The 20,455-nt window shown below is 48.2% G+C and overlaps 1 protein-coding gene across 7 annotated transcripts in view; it reads right to left on the bottom strand.

Annotated features, from left to right (window-relative positions):
• Nucleotides 1–20,455, bottom strand: part of DNM2 (dynamin 2) — a gene marked incomplete at both ends in the record, with an annotated part of 88,260 nt that overhangs the window by 41,184 nt on the left and 26,621 nt on the right. For all 7 annotated transcript variants that reach the window (XM_084248722.1, XM_084248723.1, XM_084248718.1 and 4 more), the window contains 4 exons: nucleotides 1,279–1,377; nucleotides 3,682–3,885; nucleotides 8,663–8,812; nucleotides 18,351–18,424. In XM_084248722.1, the coding sequence (XP_084104848.1) occupies nucleotides 1,279–1,377; nucleotides 3,682–3,885; nucleotides 8,663–8,812; nucleotides 18,351–18,424 (527 nt within the window). The remainder of the gene's footprint in view (nucleotides 1–1,278; nucleotides 1,378–3,681; nucleotides 3,886–8,662; nucleotides 8,813–18,350; nucleotides 18,425–20,455) is intronic.

Raw genomic sequence — 20,455 nt, 5'->3', positions numbered from 1 at the left:
AAAATAGGAAACAAGCTAAGCATGCAACAGGCAGCTTACACACGCCTACATAAGGAATGCCACGGGACTGCGGGAAGCCATCCTAAAGAATATTTGTATAACCAACGTTACCTCAAAAATAGTATGATTTGAAAAAAAAGAATATGTGACACGGGAATGTTCTGCTCTTCTGCTAAGTGACGTGGAAGAGCAGGTCACATGGCAGCATGCTACAGGAGAGCAGGTATGAAAGACCACATCTCACTTCCTTGTTTTGGGAACCAGGGCAAGGAGTTAGCCTTGTTGCACCTGTTTCTTCATCCACAAAATGGCAACGAGAACAGAGCCATCGTCCTAGATTGGTTATCAGCATTAAATGGGTTCTCACACATCAGGCGCTTACAACAGTACCTGGTACACAGAGACAACAAATGCTTGCAAGTCTCATTTTTTAATTACTTAGGCTATTCCCATCAGAATCTCTAAACTGAACCGAATCATGCCTCAGTCTACTAGTTTACTAGTAGACTACTAGTAGTCTACTAGTCTACCAGTTTACAGGGACTGATGAGTCATTAAATCCCACGTATGTGGTGTGTGATCTGGGGTGGGGAATGGCGTGTCTGATCTCTTCTACAAACAAATGGTACAGAAAAAAAACAAAGGGGATGGGAAAGAAATGTTTTAAAAAGAAATTTAGGTATTCCTGTGGGAAAGAGTATGAGGCCTAGCATTTCTTGCCCTAGGAAGAAAATAACAGGAAGAGCGGACACGAGGGAACGGAGATTTGCTACACACTGCTAACCACTGAGGCTGGGTTCAGGAACTCCTTATACTTCTCCCTACTTTCAAGAATGTCACATTATACAAAGTATGAAAGTTACAAATCTTGAACTTTTCAGAATGAGATTCACCAAGTGTTAACTAGGAGCTAACTGGGGGAAGTCAAGCTGTAAGTGATTTTAGTGTCTTCCTTCCATATGTTTTGGGAAAGATCCACAAACGAGGTGTTTACTGTGAAATGGAAAATGTATACAAATCAGAAAAAAGACCCTAAGGTTCACACTAAAAAAAAGTTAAAGAAGAATTTACAATGAAACTGAAAAGCAGTGATTCTGGATGTGGGGAAGGAAATAGTGAGGTGACTGGATCTCAGCAGACCTCCGGATATCTGCCAAGGTTTTCATGACAACAAAAACAAACATCATTTTAAAAAGTAGAGAGCAGCAGCCCTCCTGCTGCTCAACCCCACCCATCATCCTTACCCCCACCCAACCCCAGGACCCCCACCGGCCACACCTCTTCTCAAAGGGAGCAACTTATTCTCCAGGACGTCCCTGGCATCAGTGCCTTCATCCATCAGATCAAGCTTGGTGATGACGCCAATGGTCCGCAGGCCTGAAAGAGTCCAGAGATCAGAGAGTACCACAAGGCAGGAGCAAGAGCTAGCAGTGGGTCACCCACTTCTAGGCTTCGTGACCTGGGACAAGTCCTATCATCACCTGCTTGACCTTAGTTTCCCTATAGTAAAATGAAAACCATAACAGCACTAATCTCAGGGGGGCTGTCTCGGAGGATGAACAGGCTCACGGCAAATGCTCAATCAGTAATGTTGGCCACAGCACATCATTGCCACTGGTATTCAGCGATGGCATTTTATTATAGCAGCAGTAGGGGAAAACCTCATGAAAACTCGATGTTTTGTATTCTGAGTTTCACACAAAGTTCCAACAGAACATCGAATTCTCAGCAACTGTTTCTGGGGTTACCTTTCACCTAAAATGCTAAGATTCTACCATAGAACCACCCTATAGAATCCGCAAAATTCCTCCTCTCCTCAGGTTGTCCAGAATGAAGGAAGCCCTACTAGCAAAGACTCACACCCGCATCGGTATCCAAGGGCTGCCTCTGTGGTGTGGGGTGGGGAATGGTGTGTGTGAGAGAGAGAGAAAGGAGAGAGAGAACAGATGGGAGCACTGAAAGATGATGGTGGGTGCTAAGGTGGCCAACCAAGGGGTGACAGCAGGACTTCCCTGGGGCCCTTGCCTACTCATATCTGCTGTGATTGTGAGATGGCAACTTTTTGTACTTTTTTTTTAAGACTTATTTATTTATGCATACAAGAGCTGGGGTACAGGCCAGAGGTGCAGGGGTGAGAGGATTCACCAGAGACAGAGTGGGAAACAGAACAGGCAGACTGATTAATACACTGCTGAGGGGAGCAGCGGGTGAAACAGGAGAGGTCTGCTGTGCCATGTGGATAGCTCCCTGGCTGACTGGGGATCGAACTCCTGCTGCAGAGGCTACAGATAGCTTCACAATGCTGTGCTTAAACGCTTGTGCCACCAGGGAGGCCCAAAGAGCTGGCACCTTTTTGGAGGGCAAAGGCAGAGCAAGGTAGAGGAATGGGATAGGGAGGGTTCCTGGGGTTATCAACTCTATTGGAAAGGTCAGATGTCACCGGAGCATTGCTTAGAAAAGACCAGGAATAACCCAAATATCCCATGGGCTGGCCTAGAGGATAGCAATGTGTGTACACATAATAGGAAATCACACACATATTCAGGCAAATAAGATTGTTCCATTTTGGAAAAGGTGAGTTTACATGGAAGAACAAATTTAAAAGAATATTTGCCACATATCGCCACCAGTATGTCTGCAGAGGAAGGGGAGCTGTCACTTTCTAGGTTTGTAGAAATATTTTACAATGGTGACATATTTGGGGTAATCATGATTAGCTTCAAAGGCAGAAAAACACTTTCTGCCTTTTTTTTTTTTAAAGATTTTATTTATACAAGAATGGGGTACAGGTCAGATGTGCAGGAGGGTGAGAGGATTCACCAGAGATAGAGTGGGGAACAGAACAGGCAGACTGATGAAATACACTGCTGTGGGAAGCAGTGGGCACGACAGAAGAGGTCTGCTGCGCCATGTGGCTTGCTCCAAGGCTGGCGGGGATCAAACTGGCACTGCAGAGACTGCGAACAGCTTCACAGCACTGCACTCAACCACCTGCACCACCAGAGAGGCCCAGAAAAACACTTTTTAAGGAAGCACACTGGCACCAAATGGGGCTTAACTATATTCAGTCCAATCAAGCCTCTGCAGTGTCTCTGTCATAGTCACACCCCATTTTGTGGGATGTGACTGAGGCGGTGGGGAGGCTGTGGGGGACTGTAAGCAGAACAGGGGCAAAAAGGGACACACACCTGGGAAAGTGCAACTGGAATATACTGGGATGTGGTACAGCCTGTCTACCAAGGGGCAAAGATGCTCAGTGCACAGCCCTGGATTTTGAGCAGCTTGACGTCCAGGGCAGGCACAGGCCTTTAGAAACCCAGGGAGCTTGAGCCACAGAGCTTGTCTCATCCCGTTCCTCACTGTGCCTGACGCCCTCCAAATCACTATGAAATCCAGGTAGTCAAGGGGAATTGCAAATGCACTTCAGTATGGCACACTCTGCTAAAACCCCAACACTCTCAAAATTATACCCTGGTCCCCAGTAGTCCATAAGGCCCTGCTCAGTTGGCCCTGGGATCACCTACCACCTCCCCTGCTCCCTCCAGCCCTCAGTTCCTCTGCTCTCCCTTTAGCTCATTCTGTTCCAGCCACACAGGATATTTAACATCAAGGTTACTAGGAAGTCACAATGCTCCAAGGCACGGGGAAGAAGGAAATGCCACTGTGGGGTTCAAGGGTTACCTTGGGGGTCGACCTCCTTGGCTAGCTTGAGGGCATCCGAGTTGGCCAGGTCCATATTGGCAGGAGTAACAGCGAGGATGAGTGTGCTCTCACGGCTGATGAACTGCAGGATCATTTCCCTGACCTGGTACTCAATGTCTGGGGGCTGGTCCCCCACAGGCACCTTAGTTATGCCCGGGAGGTCGATGAGGGTCAGGTTCAGCACTGGGAAAGAAATCAGAGGGAAACCCAGGGAAGGTGAGGTATGCAAGCCCTGTAGCAACACAGCTCACTTCCCCAAGTGCCAGGGAGTTAGGTCTTGGGGTTTTTTTGCTCCCCGGGGTCACACTTTTTATTTTTTATTTTTCAAAGATTTATTTATTTATTTATACAAGCACTGGGTACAGTCAGAAGCGTGGGAGGGTGAGTGAATTCACCAGAGCCAGAGCAGGGAGCAAAACTGACAGATTGACGAAATACACTGGTGAGGGGAGCAGCGGGCGCAGCAGGAGAGGTCTGCACACCATGTGGGACCCTAGCCTGGCGGCCGGGGATTGAACTGGCGCTGCAGAGGCTGCGGGCAGCTTCGCAGCCCAGCGCTCAACCGCTGTGCCACCAGGGGAAGCCCCACTCTTTTTAAAAAAGATTTATTTTATGTATTTATGCATACAAGAACTGGGTTGTATGCCAGAGGTGCAGGAGGTGAGAGGATCTACCAGAGACAGTGGGCAGCAGAACAGGCAGATCTATTGAAATACACTGCTGAGGGAGCAGCGGGAGAGACAGGAGAGGTCTGCTGCACCATGTGGGTTAGCTCCTTGGCTGGGGATTGAACTCATGCTGCAGTTGCTGGTGATAGTTTAAGACTTTAACCCTTGAGCCACCAGGGAAGCCCAGGGTCACACCTTTTGATCCAGTAACTCCCTTTCTAGGATCCCAATTCTTTTTTTTTTTTTTTTTTCCAATCTCACAAGCACTTTTTATTTTTTTTATTTTTTTTTTTTTAAAGTTCTTGTTTGTTTTTTATTTTTAATTTTTTTTTTTTATAAATTTTATTGTTATATTCCCCATACAATTGCAGCCCCCCATTCTGACCCCAATCCCTCCCCTCCCGCCACCGCCCCCCTAAAAGTGTCTCTGGTTCATAGTTTTTTGTTGATTTTGATTTTCACTTTCTTATAGTTATTCATTTTCCTGGTCCATTATTTAAGTTTTCTAGATTCCTGCTATGAGTGAGACCATCCGGTATTTTTCTTTTTCTTTTTGGCTTATTTCGCTGAGCATGATCCCTTCCAGCGCCATCCATGTTGCAGCAAATTGCATGTGTTTATCTTTTTTGAATGCTGAGTAATATTCCATGGTATATATGTACCACATCTTCTTGATCCAGTCATCTATTTTTGGGCATTTGGGTTGTTTCCAAAGCTTAGCTATTGTAAACAGTGCTGCTATAAACATAGGGGTGCAGGTGTTCTTTGGAATTGATGTTTCTGTGTCCTTTGGGTAAATACCTAGGAGTGGAATTGCTGGGTCATATGGAAGCTCTATGTTTAGTAGGTCCAGAAATCTCCACACAGCTTTCCACAGTGGTTGGACCAGTTTGCACTCCCACCAACAGTGCAGAAGAGTTCCTTTTTCTCCACACCCTCGCCAACATTTGTTGTTGCTAGTTTTTTTAATATGTGCCATTCTCACTGGTGTAAGATGGTATCTCATGGTAGTTTTGATTTGCATTTCCCTGATGACAAGTGATGTTGAACATTTTTTCATATGCCTGTTGGCCATTTGCATTTCCTCTTCAGAGAAGTTTCTTTTAAGCTCTTCTGCCCATTTTTTGACTGGATTATTTTCTTTGTTGTTGTTGAGTCTCATCAGCTCTTTGCAGATTTTTGTGATCAGTCCTTTATCATTAGTGTTGGGTGCAAAAATGTTCTCCCAGTTGGTGGGGTTTCTCTTTGTTTTTGTTATTGTCTCTTTTGCTGTGCAAAAGCTCTTTAATTTGATATAGTCCCAGCTGTTTATCTTTGCCTTCACTATCACTGCTTTGGGTGATGTGTCTGTAAAGATGTCTTTGATGTGCAAATCACGTAGTGTTTCGCCTATATTTCCTTCTATATATTTTATGGTTTCAGGTCTTATGTCTAGTTCTTTAATCCATTTTGAGTTGATTTTTGTGTATGGTGTGAGGTGGTGGTCAAGCTTCATTCTTTTGCATGTAGCGACCCAGTTTTCCCAGCACCATTTATTGAACAAACTTTCTTTGCTCCAATGCATAGTCTTTGCTCCTTTGTCAAAGATTAGTTGACCATAAATCTGTGGGTTTATTTCTGGATTTTCTATTCGATTCCATTGGTCTGTATGTCTGTTCTTGTTCCAATACCATGCAGTTTTGATGATTATGGCTTTGTAGTATAGTTTGAAGTCTGGGAGTCTGATGCCTCCATTCCCTTCTTTTTTTTTCAGGAGAGCTTTGGCTATTCGGGGTTTTTTGTGATTCCATATGAATTTCATCAATAATTGTTCTATTTCTTTGAAGAATGACATTGAAATTTTGATTGGAATAGCATTGAATCTGTATATTGCTTTTGGAAGGATGGCCATTTTAATAATGTTTATTCTTCCAATCCATGAGCAGGGGATGTCTCTCCATTTCTTTGTGTCTTCTTCTATTTCTTTTAACAGTGTTTTATAGTTTTCTTTGTATAGGTCTAGGATCCCAATTCTATAGATATTCTCTATGAACTCCATTTCAGTGATGTCTGCATTTGCAGACTGGAATCACTTTATTTATTTTTTTTAAAAAACCCAGGTTCTGAAATCTTTTTTTTTTTTTTTTTAAGATTTATTTATTTATTTATACAAGCACTGGGTACAGTCAGAAGCGCGGGAGGGTGAGAGAATTCATCAGAGCCAGAGCGGGGAGCAGAGCAGGCAGAAGGACCAAAGGACACTGCTGAGGGGAGCAGCGGGCGGCAGGAGAGGTCTGCGCACCCTGTGGGACCATCCTCCGGTGGCCGGGGAGCAGACGGGGATCGAACCAGCGCTGCAGAGGCTGCGGGCAGCTTCGCAACCCAGCGCTCAACCGCTGCGCCACTGGGGAGGCCCTGGAATCACTTTAAATAGCTGAATAAATCTTAACTCAATGATTCCACAAATACCAAGCAATCAATAAAAGCAAAAGATAGGCTGGTAAGAAACACACATATTTGCTACCATTTGAAAGTGGTGAAACATGTACACACTTATAAATGTTTACACATTTTTTTTTTAAACTGATTCCTGTAGAGACTTTATTTTTTTATTTTTTAAAGATTTATTTATTTATTTATACAACCACTGGGTACAGTCAGAAGTACAAGAGGGCGAGAGAATCCACCAGAGCCAGAGTGGGGAGCAGAGCAGGCAGAAGGACCGAAGTACACTGCTGAGGGGAGCAGCGGGCGGCAGGGGAGGTCTGCGCGCCATGTGGGACTCTCCTCCGGTGGCCGGGGAGCAGCCGGGGATCGAACCGGCGCTGCAGAGGCTGTGAGCAGCTTCGCAACCCAGCGCTCAACCGCTGCGCCACCAGGGAGGCCCTACACATTTTTTTAAAAGATTTATTTATACATACAAGAACTGGGGTACAGGCCAGAGGTATGGGGGGGGGGGCAAGAGGATTCGCCGGAGACAGAGTGGGTAACAGAACAGGCAGAGGGACTGAAATACACTGCTGAGGGGAACAGCAGGCAAGACAGAAGAGGTCTGCTGCGCCATGTGGGTAGCTCCCTGTGGGTAGCTCCCTGGCCAGGGATGGAACTCATGCTGCAGAACTCGTGCTGCAGTGGCTACGGATAGCTTCATAGGTTGCATCTTAACCCCTTGCGCCGCCAGGGAAGCCCTGTTTATGCATATTACTTATCATAAAAGGAATGTGAAATATATTTGCAATATTGGGGTGTGAGATGAGTTTTTGCTAAGATTTCATTTTTATAAAAATAAATTTTGGGGCCTCCCTGGTGGCGCAAGGGGTTAAGATGCAACCTATGAAGCTATCAGTAGCCACTGCAGCATGAGTTCAATCCCCAGTCAGGGAGCTGCCCCCATGGCACAGCAGACCTCTCCTGTTTCGCCCGCTGCTCCCCTCAGTACTGCATTTCAGTCAGTCTGCCTGTTCTGTTCCCCATTCTGTCTCTGGTGAATCCTCTCATCCCCCATACCGCTGGCCTGTATCCCAGTTCTAGTATGCATAAATAAAAAAATCAAACTTAAAATATTAAATTTTAAAACTCAGTAAAAAAACCCATATTGGGGCCTCCCTGGTGGCGCAGGCATTTGAGCGCAGCACTGTGAAGCTGTCCACAGCCTCTAGTGCTGGTTCGATCCCTGCTGGCCATAGAGATACCCACATGGCGAGCAGACCTCTCCTGTCTCGCCTGCTGGTCCCCTCAGCAGTGTATTTCAGTCAGTCTGCCTATTCTGTTCCCCACTCTGTCTTAGTGGATCCTCTCACTCTCCCACACATCTGGCCTGTACCTTGGTTCTTGTATAAATAAACAAACAAACAAACAAATATTTTTTAAAAAACAACAACCCACATTGAAGACTTAAGCTATACATGCCTCTGAGCTGCAAGCTTTTCTATTTAAAAGATGCAATTTTAAATTCAGGGTATTTTGCTGAGAAATTGGTTTTCTGGTTCCTCTCAAGGAACTGGAAGACCTGGTTGGCTGCTTTGGGCTGGTGTCATTCTGGCCACAGATCACCTGGGAGCCAAACAGCAGCTCCTATTTTTTACAAGGCATACAGTAGCAATTTGCCCAGTTCCCACTATTGCTTATAATCTTCCCAGCATGCTATGTTTTTCTTAGAATTGAGATTCATGTTTTGGTGCCACATTCCTATTAAAAGTGGGAAGACACAGATCAAAAGGGCTATGTGTATATGAATAAAAATGGGAGGGGACATAATCTCTGAAACTGTGATGACCACAGCATCAGCTTTCCTCTGCCCTCATGAGGCCTACCGTGTGGTGAGTAGACACGCAGGTTGATGGGCACTGGGGAGATGCCTTTGTTGGACCCAGTGACCCTTTCGGTCTCATTTTCAATCTCTTGTCGGACTTCATCAAAGTCTGTAAACTTTTTGGACTTGAGGTGCAAAAACTCGGCATATTCTGAAAAGGGAAGAAAGAGACACAAAATGAGAAAGAGAAGCAATCTTGTGGCTGGGGAGCAGATGGCCTTCTGGGATAGCAGAGAAAGTATAAGATCTGCCACAGTTGCTCTACAAATTCGGGAGCAACAGAATCATTCTTGTGACAAATATTTGAGGGAGTACTCCTATAGACCAAGACCAAGGTCTTTTCAGACCTGTGGATTCCACATGGAACAAAACTGGCAAAGATCCTATTCCTGAGGAACTGGAGTTCTCCTGTAGCAGTTTGCAAAATTAAACATTGTAACATACTGTGAATATTAAAAAAGAAAATTCAGCAGGTGAATAACACCAGCATTTACTGTTTTGATAACTACAAGAGGAAATATCAGCACAAATCAATCAGACAAAGGATAATTCCATTTGATGAAGCTTTTGCTTTGCTATTACATAGGAGAGGAGTCCGGCATCATGATGCAGGCCCTCCCTCACTATGGGTTTCAGCAGCTATCCTGAGAGGACCATGAGCTACCAGCACTTTCCAGCCAGGAGGGATCCTGGCTCCACATCTGTGGAACTCTGTAGGGTAAATGATTTTCAGGCTTTTCTGCCCTCTGCCATTAGGACTGCCCTTTCTGATGGGGCATGGTACATTTTGTTACATTGTTATATTTTATTATGTTGTTTACTCTTGTGGGCCATCACTGTAGAATTGAGATACTTGCCAAGAGAAGCTGAGGCAGGAGAGAGGCAAGAGAGAGAAAGGTAGAAAGAAAGCCAGAAAGAAACCTAGAGTGAAGACTTGCTCGGGACTAGGAGGCCTACTGGCCTCCTGGCCCCGGGGCACCCCTGCCTGCCATGTACGTGGTTGCTACACTACATGTAAAAGCTCAATAAAAGCCTGAGAAAGCCACTGAGAGCTCCAGGATCCTTTACCCCTCTGATCTGCTCGATTCATAGGAAACCTGCTCAGTGGCCCTTCCTGCCGCATCCCCCAGATGCTCACATGGTCTGGCTAAGACTGGCTAGGACACCACTGCTGGCTTCCCCAAAGCTTGTCTTAGTGCCCATCTCCCTCCTGAGTTTCAAGGGGAACCCCTCAGGAAAAATGCTTCTGGGCAGTGCGTAGAGTGAATATAAGGGGCACACCTCCTGAGCCACATTGTCTGGAAGTAGTATGACACAGGGGCAAAGGAAACAAGGAAGTAACTAATGCAGTGATGTTTACAAAGAAATCCAAAGCACAGAGTCAGAATAAAGCAAGAATACAAAATGGTCATGGAAGGAGGGACTGAAGTACTGAGACTAACAAGCATACTCTGTACAATTCCTCATCATTTCCATATGTTTGAAATTCCATGGTAAATCTTGGGGACGGGGGACCTTCCAGGCTCAGCGATCATAGCTCCTGGAACGATGCTAAACAGAGAGGGAAGTAAGTCAGGCTGGCAAAGAACTGACCTACAGAGATGCAAAGGTGCTATTTCTAAGAGTCAAAAACTAGAAACAGTTATGATGTCCACCAGGAGACCTGGCTAAAAAAAAAAAAAAAAAATCACAGCAAAGACCCATTACCAGCTGCCTCAAAAGAAAAGGTGTAATCTGAAACAAAAAATCCAGGCTGGTCTAGAATCTTTATCCACAGGGTTTGCCAGCCCATCTCTTTAACACGATAAAATGGCCAACATGTAGCCCTTGCTCACTGACCCCGAGTTTACAGTCCTATTTGCTCCTCACAAGGCAGCACCTTAGCAGGTAAACATCTTCAAGATGTCTGTAAGACAGAGGAGGAAACTGAGTTCAGAGAGGTGAAGTGGCTTTGCCCAAGTTCAGCAGTAGAGCTGATATCTGGAGTTCAGAAAACTTGCTCCAGTTGGTGGCTCTCAAGCCACATGGACTTTTTGAGGCCACCACAGGCTCTGCACCTCTCTCAACCTCTGCTGCAGGGGTCAAGGATCTCTATGGGCTTAGATCACAGAGATTCAGGTCTGGCCATGAGTACTGGCCATTGAGAGTAAAGGCAAAGAGGACATGGGCTGGAAGATTCAAGATCACTATCATTACCATCCCATTACCCTCATCATCCCAAAGAAAGTCAAGCTCCAGTCTTCCAAAGGAACAAGCAGAAATACTCTTTTTCCAGCAGCAGCTACCAAAAATGGAACAATCCCCCAACCCCCACAGCAGCTCTCAGTTCTCTTCCAGCTCAAGGCTCCAGGCTCAGCACCAGCAAGAGACCATCCCCCTTCCAAGAATGCAAGAAGGGGACTGGAGCTGGGGCCAGGACATAGGCCATCTCCCCTGAAGACCTCTGTCCTGCCAGGCCTGGTGCCTGACAGGCCCAGCCACACCTCCTCCTCTAGGGTATCTATACCTACTACCCCTTCCAAAGAGCCTTCCCTGACTCCATGCTACCTGGCACCCTTCTTACATCTTGGGCCTTTTCCCCTGTCAGAGTCAGGTCACTCTGGGTCATGTTTATGGGAATAGGATCTGCCGGCTATGTCCCTCCCACCCCAAGTACAGTGGGCACTGGCCATCTCCCCTTCTGACAGCCCATTCATGGGTGAAGGATGTGCAGGAAACATCACCTTGCCAGAAAGTCATCACTTTTTCCCCAGCCGGTCAGTGGGCAGCAGAAATGAAACCCTCTGTGCCGCCAGGGAGCCAGCGAGGCCTACCCCTCACCACCTGCTTTCTTTTTTTTTTTTATTAAACTTTTTTTTTTAATTTTTTTAAAATTATTTCCTATCTCAAGCTCAATAATCTGTTTTTCTGTTTATCATCATCACATGATTTTTTTTTTAAAGATTTATTTTTATTTATACAAGCACTGGGTACAGTCAGAAGCATGGGAGGGTGAGAATTCATCAGAGCCAGAGTGGGGAGCAGAGCAGGCAGAAGGACCGAGGTACACCTTTGAGGGGGAGCAGCAGGCGGCAGGAGAGGTTTGCGTGCCATGTGGGACCCTCCTCCGGTGGCCGGGAGCAGCCGGGGATCGAACCGGCGCCGCAGAGGCTGCGGGCAGCTTCGCAACCCAGCGCTCAACCGCTGCGCCAACGGGGAGGCCCCCACCTGCTTTCTTTACTGGGCTCCATGTCACTTCACAACTATAGGCCTGCTTTCTACCCTCCTAAGGCCAGACCTTACCTCTCCTCTCCTCAAAACCTTCCACGGCTCCCACCTTAGTCATATAAAAGCCAAGTCTTCCCTACACACCACAAGGCCCTGCAAAATTTCCTTCCCTCAATTTCTGCTCCAGCTTAATCCCCTCCAGCCACTGGCTTCCTGTATTTCTCATACTGCAAGTCTGCTCCTGCTTCAGGACCTTTGCATGGGGTCTTAGGCACTCGCCCTAGGCACTCGCTCCTCATCTCCTTCAGCTGTCACCGTCTCTGTGAATCCACCTGAGACGACACACCTGTGCACCACACAGGACCAGCTTTCTAACACTGTTTACCATGTTGTCCAGTGTATTTTTCTCTGGTTTCCCACTGGAAGATTCACTCTACATGTTGTAGCATTTCCAAGTCTTGTCTGCCTTGTGTGTGCACAGATAACAGAGCCAGTTTCACCAGTCCCTAGCCCCAGCCATAAAGACACTCCACTGCCGTCCTATAGCCTAAGTCAGACTGTCATCTCTCGAGGAGGGTCAGCCATGTGTGACCAGCCAGGGTGACACGAGTGATCAGTCACCCTCCCAGGGCACACGCCCACTGGCATTTCAAGAGAATGGTGAAATGCCCAGGTTCTTCTAGGACAACATGCCTTGAGCCCAACCCCTCAGGCCTGGAAAGGTACCATGTGATTTTGGGAGGTGACAGGAAGAAGAGAGGGCGGTAGGAGTGCCTGGCATGTCCACCTTGGCATTCCAGTCCTTCCAGGTGCCACGGTTTCCTCACAATGCAATGGGACTTGAGAAAGCAATCAAATGCCACAGCACAACACGAGCAACTCACCTGTCAGTCTCAGGGAAACCTTCAAGGCTGCCGGGGGTGGCGGTGGGGGTGTTAGTGCACTGCACACAGGGGCTCTGCCTGGACTCTTGGTGGATGCAGCCCATGCCTGGCACGATCTCAAATCAACAAAGACCAGAGCCACCAGGCTGAGCCCCAGCAACAGGAGACGGAATCTGCCTTCCCCAAACCTGTTGTTGACAGGCATGCTGACCTGGGACACAGCCCAGGAGAAAGGAGTTTGGGCTCAAACACACTTGGGAGACCCTGTTGGTCAAGGATGTGCTCACAAGGGACTTCTCAGCGCCTGCAGCCAAGCAAGAAGAAAGCAAGACATGGGGTACCTGCGGCCTTCATTTGGCCTTCAAGCTCCCTTTGATTTTAGGCAAGTTGTGGACATCTCCCAACACTGGGGAGGTGTGATACTGTGATTCATAAGAAGAAATGTATCTATGGTCTTTGTCCTGTTTCTAGCAGAGAGCCCCTAAAACCCTTGGAATGTCCTATATCAAAAGAGCATAAAGGAATCTTGATATTCATAACAAGCCCCTTTCACCCACACACAGACATGTGACTTTAGGAGTCACTTATGGTGACTTATGGTCACTTATGGTGACTTTAGGACACACCTAAGGATGGGACTGATGTCTGGGGAGACCAGACCTTCCCCCAACCTTCGGTGGCGATGATTAAATCAACAACACCACCTGTTTAATGAAACCTCCAGAAAAACCCAAACGGACAAGGTGCAGAAAGCTTCCCCATTAACATGGAGAGCTTATAGGGAGCGCTGTAGAGGATGGAAGCAACTTGCCTTCTCCCCACGCCTCACCCCACAAATTGTTTCCATCTATCTGTTCCTCAGTCATAACCCTTTATAACAAACTGATGATCTGGTGAGTAAAATGTTTTCTTTTTCTTTTTTTTTTTTTTTAATTTTTTTTTTAATAGAGGCATGTTTATTTATTTATTTATTTGTTTGTTTGTTTGTTTTGTTTATACATGCACTGGGTACAGTCAGAAGCACGGGAGGGTGAGAGAATTCACCAGAGCCAGAGCGGAGAACAGAGCAGGCAGAAGGACCAAAGTACACTGCTGAGGGGAGCAGCGGGTGGCAGGAGAGGTCTGCGCACCATGTGGGACCCTCCTCCGGTGGCCGGGGAGCAGCCGGGGATTGAACCGGTGCCGCTGAGGCTGCGGGCAGCTTCGCAACCCAGCGCTCAACCGCCGCGCCACAGGGGAGGCCCAGTAAAATGTTTTCTTAGTTATATGAGCCTCTCGAGCAAATTAACCCAACCTGAGGGGGTATGGGGGGAAACGCTGATCTGTTGCTGGTGGTCAGCGGCACAGGTGACAACTAAGGCTTACAACCCGGACCTGAAGTAGGGAAGTACTGTGTAATTGATCCCTTCACCTGCAGGCTCTGACACTATCTCCAGGTAGAAAGCACCAGAACCAAATTGATTGTAGGACACCAGGTCAGCGTCTGCTGAGAACTGGAGAACTTCTTGGTGGCATGGGGGCGGGGGAGGGATACACACACATTGGAAGCAGCAGGCCTAGATTGGCATCCTGGCGAGTCCCCAGCTTGGTTTCCTTAGGGAGAAACAAGGCCCAGCCCGGACTGCTATGGAGTCTATCAGCTTAATAGAAAGGGCTCTGCTCAGATGGGCTCCCAGGGAAAGTGCTGCACCAACAGTCACTGACCTCCCTGACCACCTTCCACAGGAGGCATGGAGCACTGGCCATCCTCAGAGCATGCCCAGGCATCAGGCCCTGTGTTGGACACTGGGAAATGTGGCAGACAAAGCAGATCAGTGTGTGTGTCCTTGTGGCACTGACTTTTGGGGGTGGGGAGACCATTAAGAAAAAGACAGAATGTGACAGAATGATTCATGTAACACAGGCTACAGAGGAACTAAGGTGGCAGTCACAGCGATGGGGTGGGGGTTCAACCAGGAATGGTTGTTCCAGCAGGGAGCACAGCCAGGGCAAAAGGCTCAGAGACACAAGGCTGGGCTTAAAGATGAGGAGGACCATCATGAGCTGGGGACCAGGAGGAGGTGAGGTCCCATGGTTGACAAGGCCTGTTGGAACCACCAACCTTCGAGAAGGAGACCGAGAGGCTAGTCAGCCCCTCTCTGGGTCCCGTGAACAAGGCCAGGCCAGGAGAGGAAGATCAACAAAGAAGTCCAGCCATGCACATTCCACACAGGAACAGCCCACAGCACCCCAAGTATATGAGCATGAGGGTGGTGCCTAAGAAGAAGCAGGGTAACCATGAGCCATCACACTTCCTGATGGCCACGGTCATAGGTAATTTTTAAACTAAGCCAATTAAAAGTGTTGGCTCATGAGACCAGCCCAGACTAAGGAGAAGCAGGGTGCCACTGGGTATCACAGGAGTCAGAAAGCCCAGACTGAGGGTGGGGCCACATCGTGAGACTTCAGACCCCACACTGAAGGCACATGGTTGCCACCACTTTACTCCCACTTTACATATGAGGGGCCCAAAGCACAGGGAGGGTCACTTGCTTGAGGAACTGGCCCTAAAAGAGTGGCAGCCTGGCTGTGGAGTCCTGCCCCCAAGAGTCAGCTGGACAAAAAAGTTCAATCTCTAGGAGCAATGCAGCCTCTAGAGCCTGCAAAACATCAAGTTCTAATCTGCACTCAGCCCCTTCTCTCCTGTCAGTGGGTTAACACCTTCCTCAGCCTGGTACTCTGCAAGGTCGTGGCCCCCCGAGGCCCAGTTGGGATTAGCACTGACTCCCACCTCCAGGTTCCTCTAGACTTCCCTTGATCCCAAGCATTGTCCTGGGCCACAAGGCAGCCAGCAGGCTGAGCCAGTCTCTCCCCACCCCATGTGTTCCCATTGCCTGAATCGCTTACCACGCCTGTGCACCCGCCCCTGCACCCCCTTACCTCATAGCTTTGCACATGTGCTCCCCTACTGAGAATGCTCACCTTTGGCACCCAGCAAACGACATCCAATGCCTGATAGACTCTCACCAAGCCACCTGTTTTTCCTTCTCAGCCCCACTGTAGCGACCCTGTATCTGCCACCTCCACAACTGAGCTTCAGGGAGGCTACAACCCTCTGGAGTGCTCGGACTGTCTCCTAGTCAGACATCTACCTGGGGTGATGGGGGCTGGGAATGCCGGCTCGGGGGCGGAAGAGTGCAAGATGGGACATAGCCGACATCACATCCATGTGGGACCACTCTCCCCGACTCCCACAGGATCTATGTCTCCATCTCCATGGTTGCCCCCTGTCCCCACCCGTCCCCAAGCATCTGCTCCTGCCTCTACCCAGTCCTCCTACCCCTACACTGGACCCTAAGGTCACACTCTCTAAGAGGGAGTTCAGGCTGGGCTTTAAAGACAACCCTCCCATGTACAAGTGGCTTCAGTGCCAAAAGCTCAGTTCCCTCCTTGGTAAATAGGGATGACAGGAATGGAGATTTCAGTATTACCTGAGCCAGGGCCTAGACAGATGCGCACCCTCAGAGTTTCTGCCCTTGGACCTCCCTCCAGGCCACCACTGTCATGTACTTCTTCCCTCCTCCCCACACCCAGAGGAATTTCAGTTCTTCCAAAGGGCCCTCTGGGCATCTCCTCCTCACAGCCTTCACATCACCACCTTTCTGGAGTTTCCTTCCCTGATACACCATCAAACTCAGCTCAAACATCACATCCTCAGAGAAGCCCTATGTTGGCCCCACCCCCCAATCCCACATGCTCCCATCTGATGAGTGTCTGGCCTCAAGTGGGACTTTGTTGTCTCCCTTCTGGTCTCCCCACCACTGCCCCCCCTCCACACACCCAGAACCAATGGGAGCATGGAGAATAGTAGCCCTGGTCCCATTCGCTGTCACACGCAGCCCTGCAGGATACAATAAGTGCTCCATAGACCACTGTTGGGTGTCGGCCCCTGTGGAGGTGATGGGGGAGCCCTGACACCATGACACAGCCATGACCAGCCAGTTTGGGAAGTCAGATGACATGTTCTCCCAGCGAGCCATTCCCTAACAGGCCAGTAATAAGCACAAAACCACAGCTGTTGGTAAAGCACCACTCAGCAAGGGCCTCGTTTGTGCCAGGCACTGGTGTGAGGGCTGTCTGTGTACTGAATAACATGGTTTTCACGGCAAGACAACCGACAAAGGATGTACTAGAATTATCTCTATTATTCCTATCCAGACAGGAAACAGGGCCTGAGCAGCAGTCCTCCCCAGGGGCCAGAGAGCCAGTAAAGCTGTGAATTCGAACCCAGGCAGTGTGGCTCCCAACTCCCACTCACCAGGGCAGAGTTCGTGGAGTGGCATCGGCATCACTTGGGAACTCATTAAGAATACAGGTTCTCACTCCCGCCACACCAGCCTGCTCAAGGGGAAGGAGAAACCTACAGGGCCAAGCTCTACCATGCTAACATTTGACCACCAGCTCTACAGGTGCCCATCCTGGTACAGCTGATCAGACATCTGAACACAGCCCATTGGCTGGCCCATAGCCTTTGATGTGTCAGAGCTCACAAAGTGAGTACTGGGCCAATCTGCTGCTCACTCACTGGAGTCAACTCCCCCAGTAGCCCCCCTGGGGTTGGGCAGAGCCAGAAGATAAAAGGACTAGAAGGCAAGATTAGGGCTGAAAGTTCTGTCTGAGGCCTAATCTCAGATGCCAGATGAGGAAGAGGGTTAACCTAGCTAAAGCCATACTCTCCTCATCAGTAAAATGGGAGTGTGTGTCTGCTGTCCAGGCAGAGTCCAGGTCAATGTGGAAGCAGGATGGAGACCCCTCTGCGCTCTAGAGAGGAGAGAGGCCCTGCCACCAATGGCTTCTCTTTCCCCTTGGAGATTCTGACCCCCGATACTTTCCAGGTTCAAGTGGATTTCAAGTTGGGAGACAGGCCCATGTCATGTCAGAGCGTGTAGAAGAACAGAAGGAAACCAAGGCCACTGAGGGAAGGACAGAAGATGTACATGTGGGCCATTCTTTTTTTTTTTTTTTTTAAATGTGGGCCATTCTATATGCAATGGGCTGGGTCTCCCAAAAATCAATGTCAAGATTAAAAAAGAAACAGTGGGGATGCTGCTCTAATGAGAAAAAAAGAGACATGACAAGAGAGCATCAAGTGGGACTGATCAGAGCAGCTATAAAATTCACTGGGGAAGATAGATAGCTAGGGGACGACTGGCAATCTAAGTATCGACTGGGCACTAGATGACATGAAGGAATGATGACTTTATTAGGTGTGGCTCTATGACTGTAGGAGAGTGTCCTTAATGCAAAGAGAGGTGCACCAGAGCACTGCAGGTTGACGTGTCCTGTCTGCTACTGCTTTTGAAAGCATTCAGCAAACTTGTTATCTACAACAAAGCAGGCAAATATGGCACCTGGTGGCCTAGTCACAGTTGAGGACACTCAGGATGGGTGTGCGGGTGTTCACTGAACTGTTCTTCAACTTCCCCACACACAGAGAAACGTGAATTCAAACCCCACTGACAGCCCAGGACCCCTAACTCCACCACTTGCCCCCTTGCCCTGCTGGCCACCATGTCCATGGTCATGTCCTGCTGCAACTGCCAGCTGCCCCCAGCATACCTGTTTTTGAGAAGATGAGTTGCAGAATGAGAGGCCGCCGGGTAACGATTCCTGAACCGCGGGGAAGGAAGTCCCTGTGGGAGGGGAAAGGGACAGAAATTACTCACACAATCAGGAAGTGTGACCACACAGAGTGGAGCAATCCCCTCTTGCAATTTGGGCGACCTCAACAAAGACACCAACCCCAGTCAGAATGCTCTGGCTTTGGAGGAGCCTCATAGCACAGGGGGTATGGGCTGATTGAAGGTTGGTGACAGACCCATTTCCCTTTGATGGCCTTTGCTCCAGCTGCAGCACGCCCAAAGGGCCATTTCCTTGACAAACAGTTGGACAATCTCCCTTGTGCCCAACCTACATACAGGTTTTAAATTACTACAATACCATATGTATGATATAAAGACTAAACAGAAGGAATGTAGTCGATGTCTTTCATGCCCAGAAAAGACAAATCAGCAGAGGAGGGAAGCAGATCAGCGGTTGCCAAAGGGTGGGAAAATGAGAGGAAGGGGCATTCCAGGCTGGGGAAAAATGTTCAAGAATTGGCTGTGGTGATGCTTACTAACATTTACTGTTGTTACTAAAAATCACATTTGAAACTAGTACATTTCCTAGTATATAAGGCACTTCTGAATAAACCATTTAATAAAAAAGATACATATTTTATTATGTTCCTCCAGGATGCAGTGGCTAAGGACCATGACCTCCCCTTCCCCAAGCACCAAGTGTGGCCTTGGCCCTGACTCTCCTGGAACCCCAAGCCACCTGGATGACAGACAGGAACCTGAGAGCTGGGGACAGGTGAAGACATCAGACACCTGGCGTCTCAAAATCACGGTCATCCACCCTCCCACACAGAAATCACCAACAGCTCTGGTGACAGCTTGGGCCCCTTCACCAGTATCTCCCATTCCACCTCTCAGATGGAGTGTCGATACTGAATACAGGACTGGCGTGAATGGGATCCTCAGCATCCTGTCTGCGTGTGACTGAAGTTGGTGCCTTTTCACTGCTGCATGGATGGCCAGTCTGTTCGACCACCAACTAGTGGAAGGGGCACTTTGGGTCTTTCCAGTTCCCATGAGGGGCCATCACAAATAAAGCTGCTATGAACACTCTCACACTTGCGTTTTGTAGACATAAGCCCTGGTTTCTCTGAGTCAAAGGGCAGACTTGAATTTGGACAGGCAAAACAAGTTTCAGAATCAGAGTGGTTGGTTCACTCTGGAGGAAATGACCGAAGGGGGCACAAGGGAATTTCTGGTAACATGATAACATCCTCTATCTTGATCTGTCAGTAGTTGTGCGGGAACTTGCAGTTATTTTAAAAATCCTGCGACTGGGGCAATTTACTGTATCTGAGTTAAATCTCAGTAAGGTCACAGGTAGAAACAAGTCCAGGAAGGTGCATTGGTGAAGATTGGGATACAGAGGTCCAGAGTACCGCTCTGTGAAACTGGTCCACAGAAACCATCACAATCTTGTCAGTTTCTCAGTAGGAAGAAGAGCTCACATCTATAGAACTTTAAAGTGCACTAAGACGACAAAATAAATTACAGCCTATCTGTGCCACTCTGCAGCCCCAGAAAGCAAAAATAGAGCTTTTAATTTCCTCACATGCAACTTCCTTCTGAGTGTGCTAAGTGAAGGGAAAGTGTCTGTTTTGTGACTAAAGAAAATTTAACAAGTAACAAAATAGAGCCCAGGGAGGCCGGGGGCCTGTTGGGAGGGAAAATCATTGCATGTTCTGGAACACCTTTGAATTCTGCATCATTCACATGAATTACCGTAAAAAATTATTTTTAAGAGTAGCTAACAGTTGTCAAATGTGGTGCATGCCAGCAAGGAGCTGAGAATTTTCTGTGGATTTGAGCCATATAACCATGACAAGATCCAAGGAGATAGATCTGTGAACTCCATTTAAAGCATGCAGCTAGGCCAAGGGGTTGGGTGCCTGCCATCCCAGAGTGGTGGGAGTGTGGTCTGAAGTCTATGGGGCCTTAGCCCCTTACCACCAGGTCACTCAGTCTCTGGGTCTTCACGTCGCACACAAGCTACAGTGTCTTTCCAGTCAGAGCCAGGACATCGGCCACTGGTGCTGAATGTGC

The sequence above is a fragment of the Talpa europaea genome (genome assembly GCF_964194135.1).
Source record: "Talpa europaea genome assembly, chromosome: 12".
In the NCBI taxonomy this organism is placed as follows: domain Eukaryota; kingdom Metazoa; phylum Chordata; class Mammalia; order Eulipotyphla; family Talpidae; genus Talpa; species Talpa europaea.
Note: the sequence above shows the minus strand (reverse complement) of the source record. Positions and strands in the feature narration are given on the sequence as shown.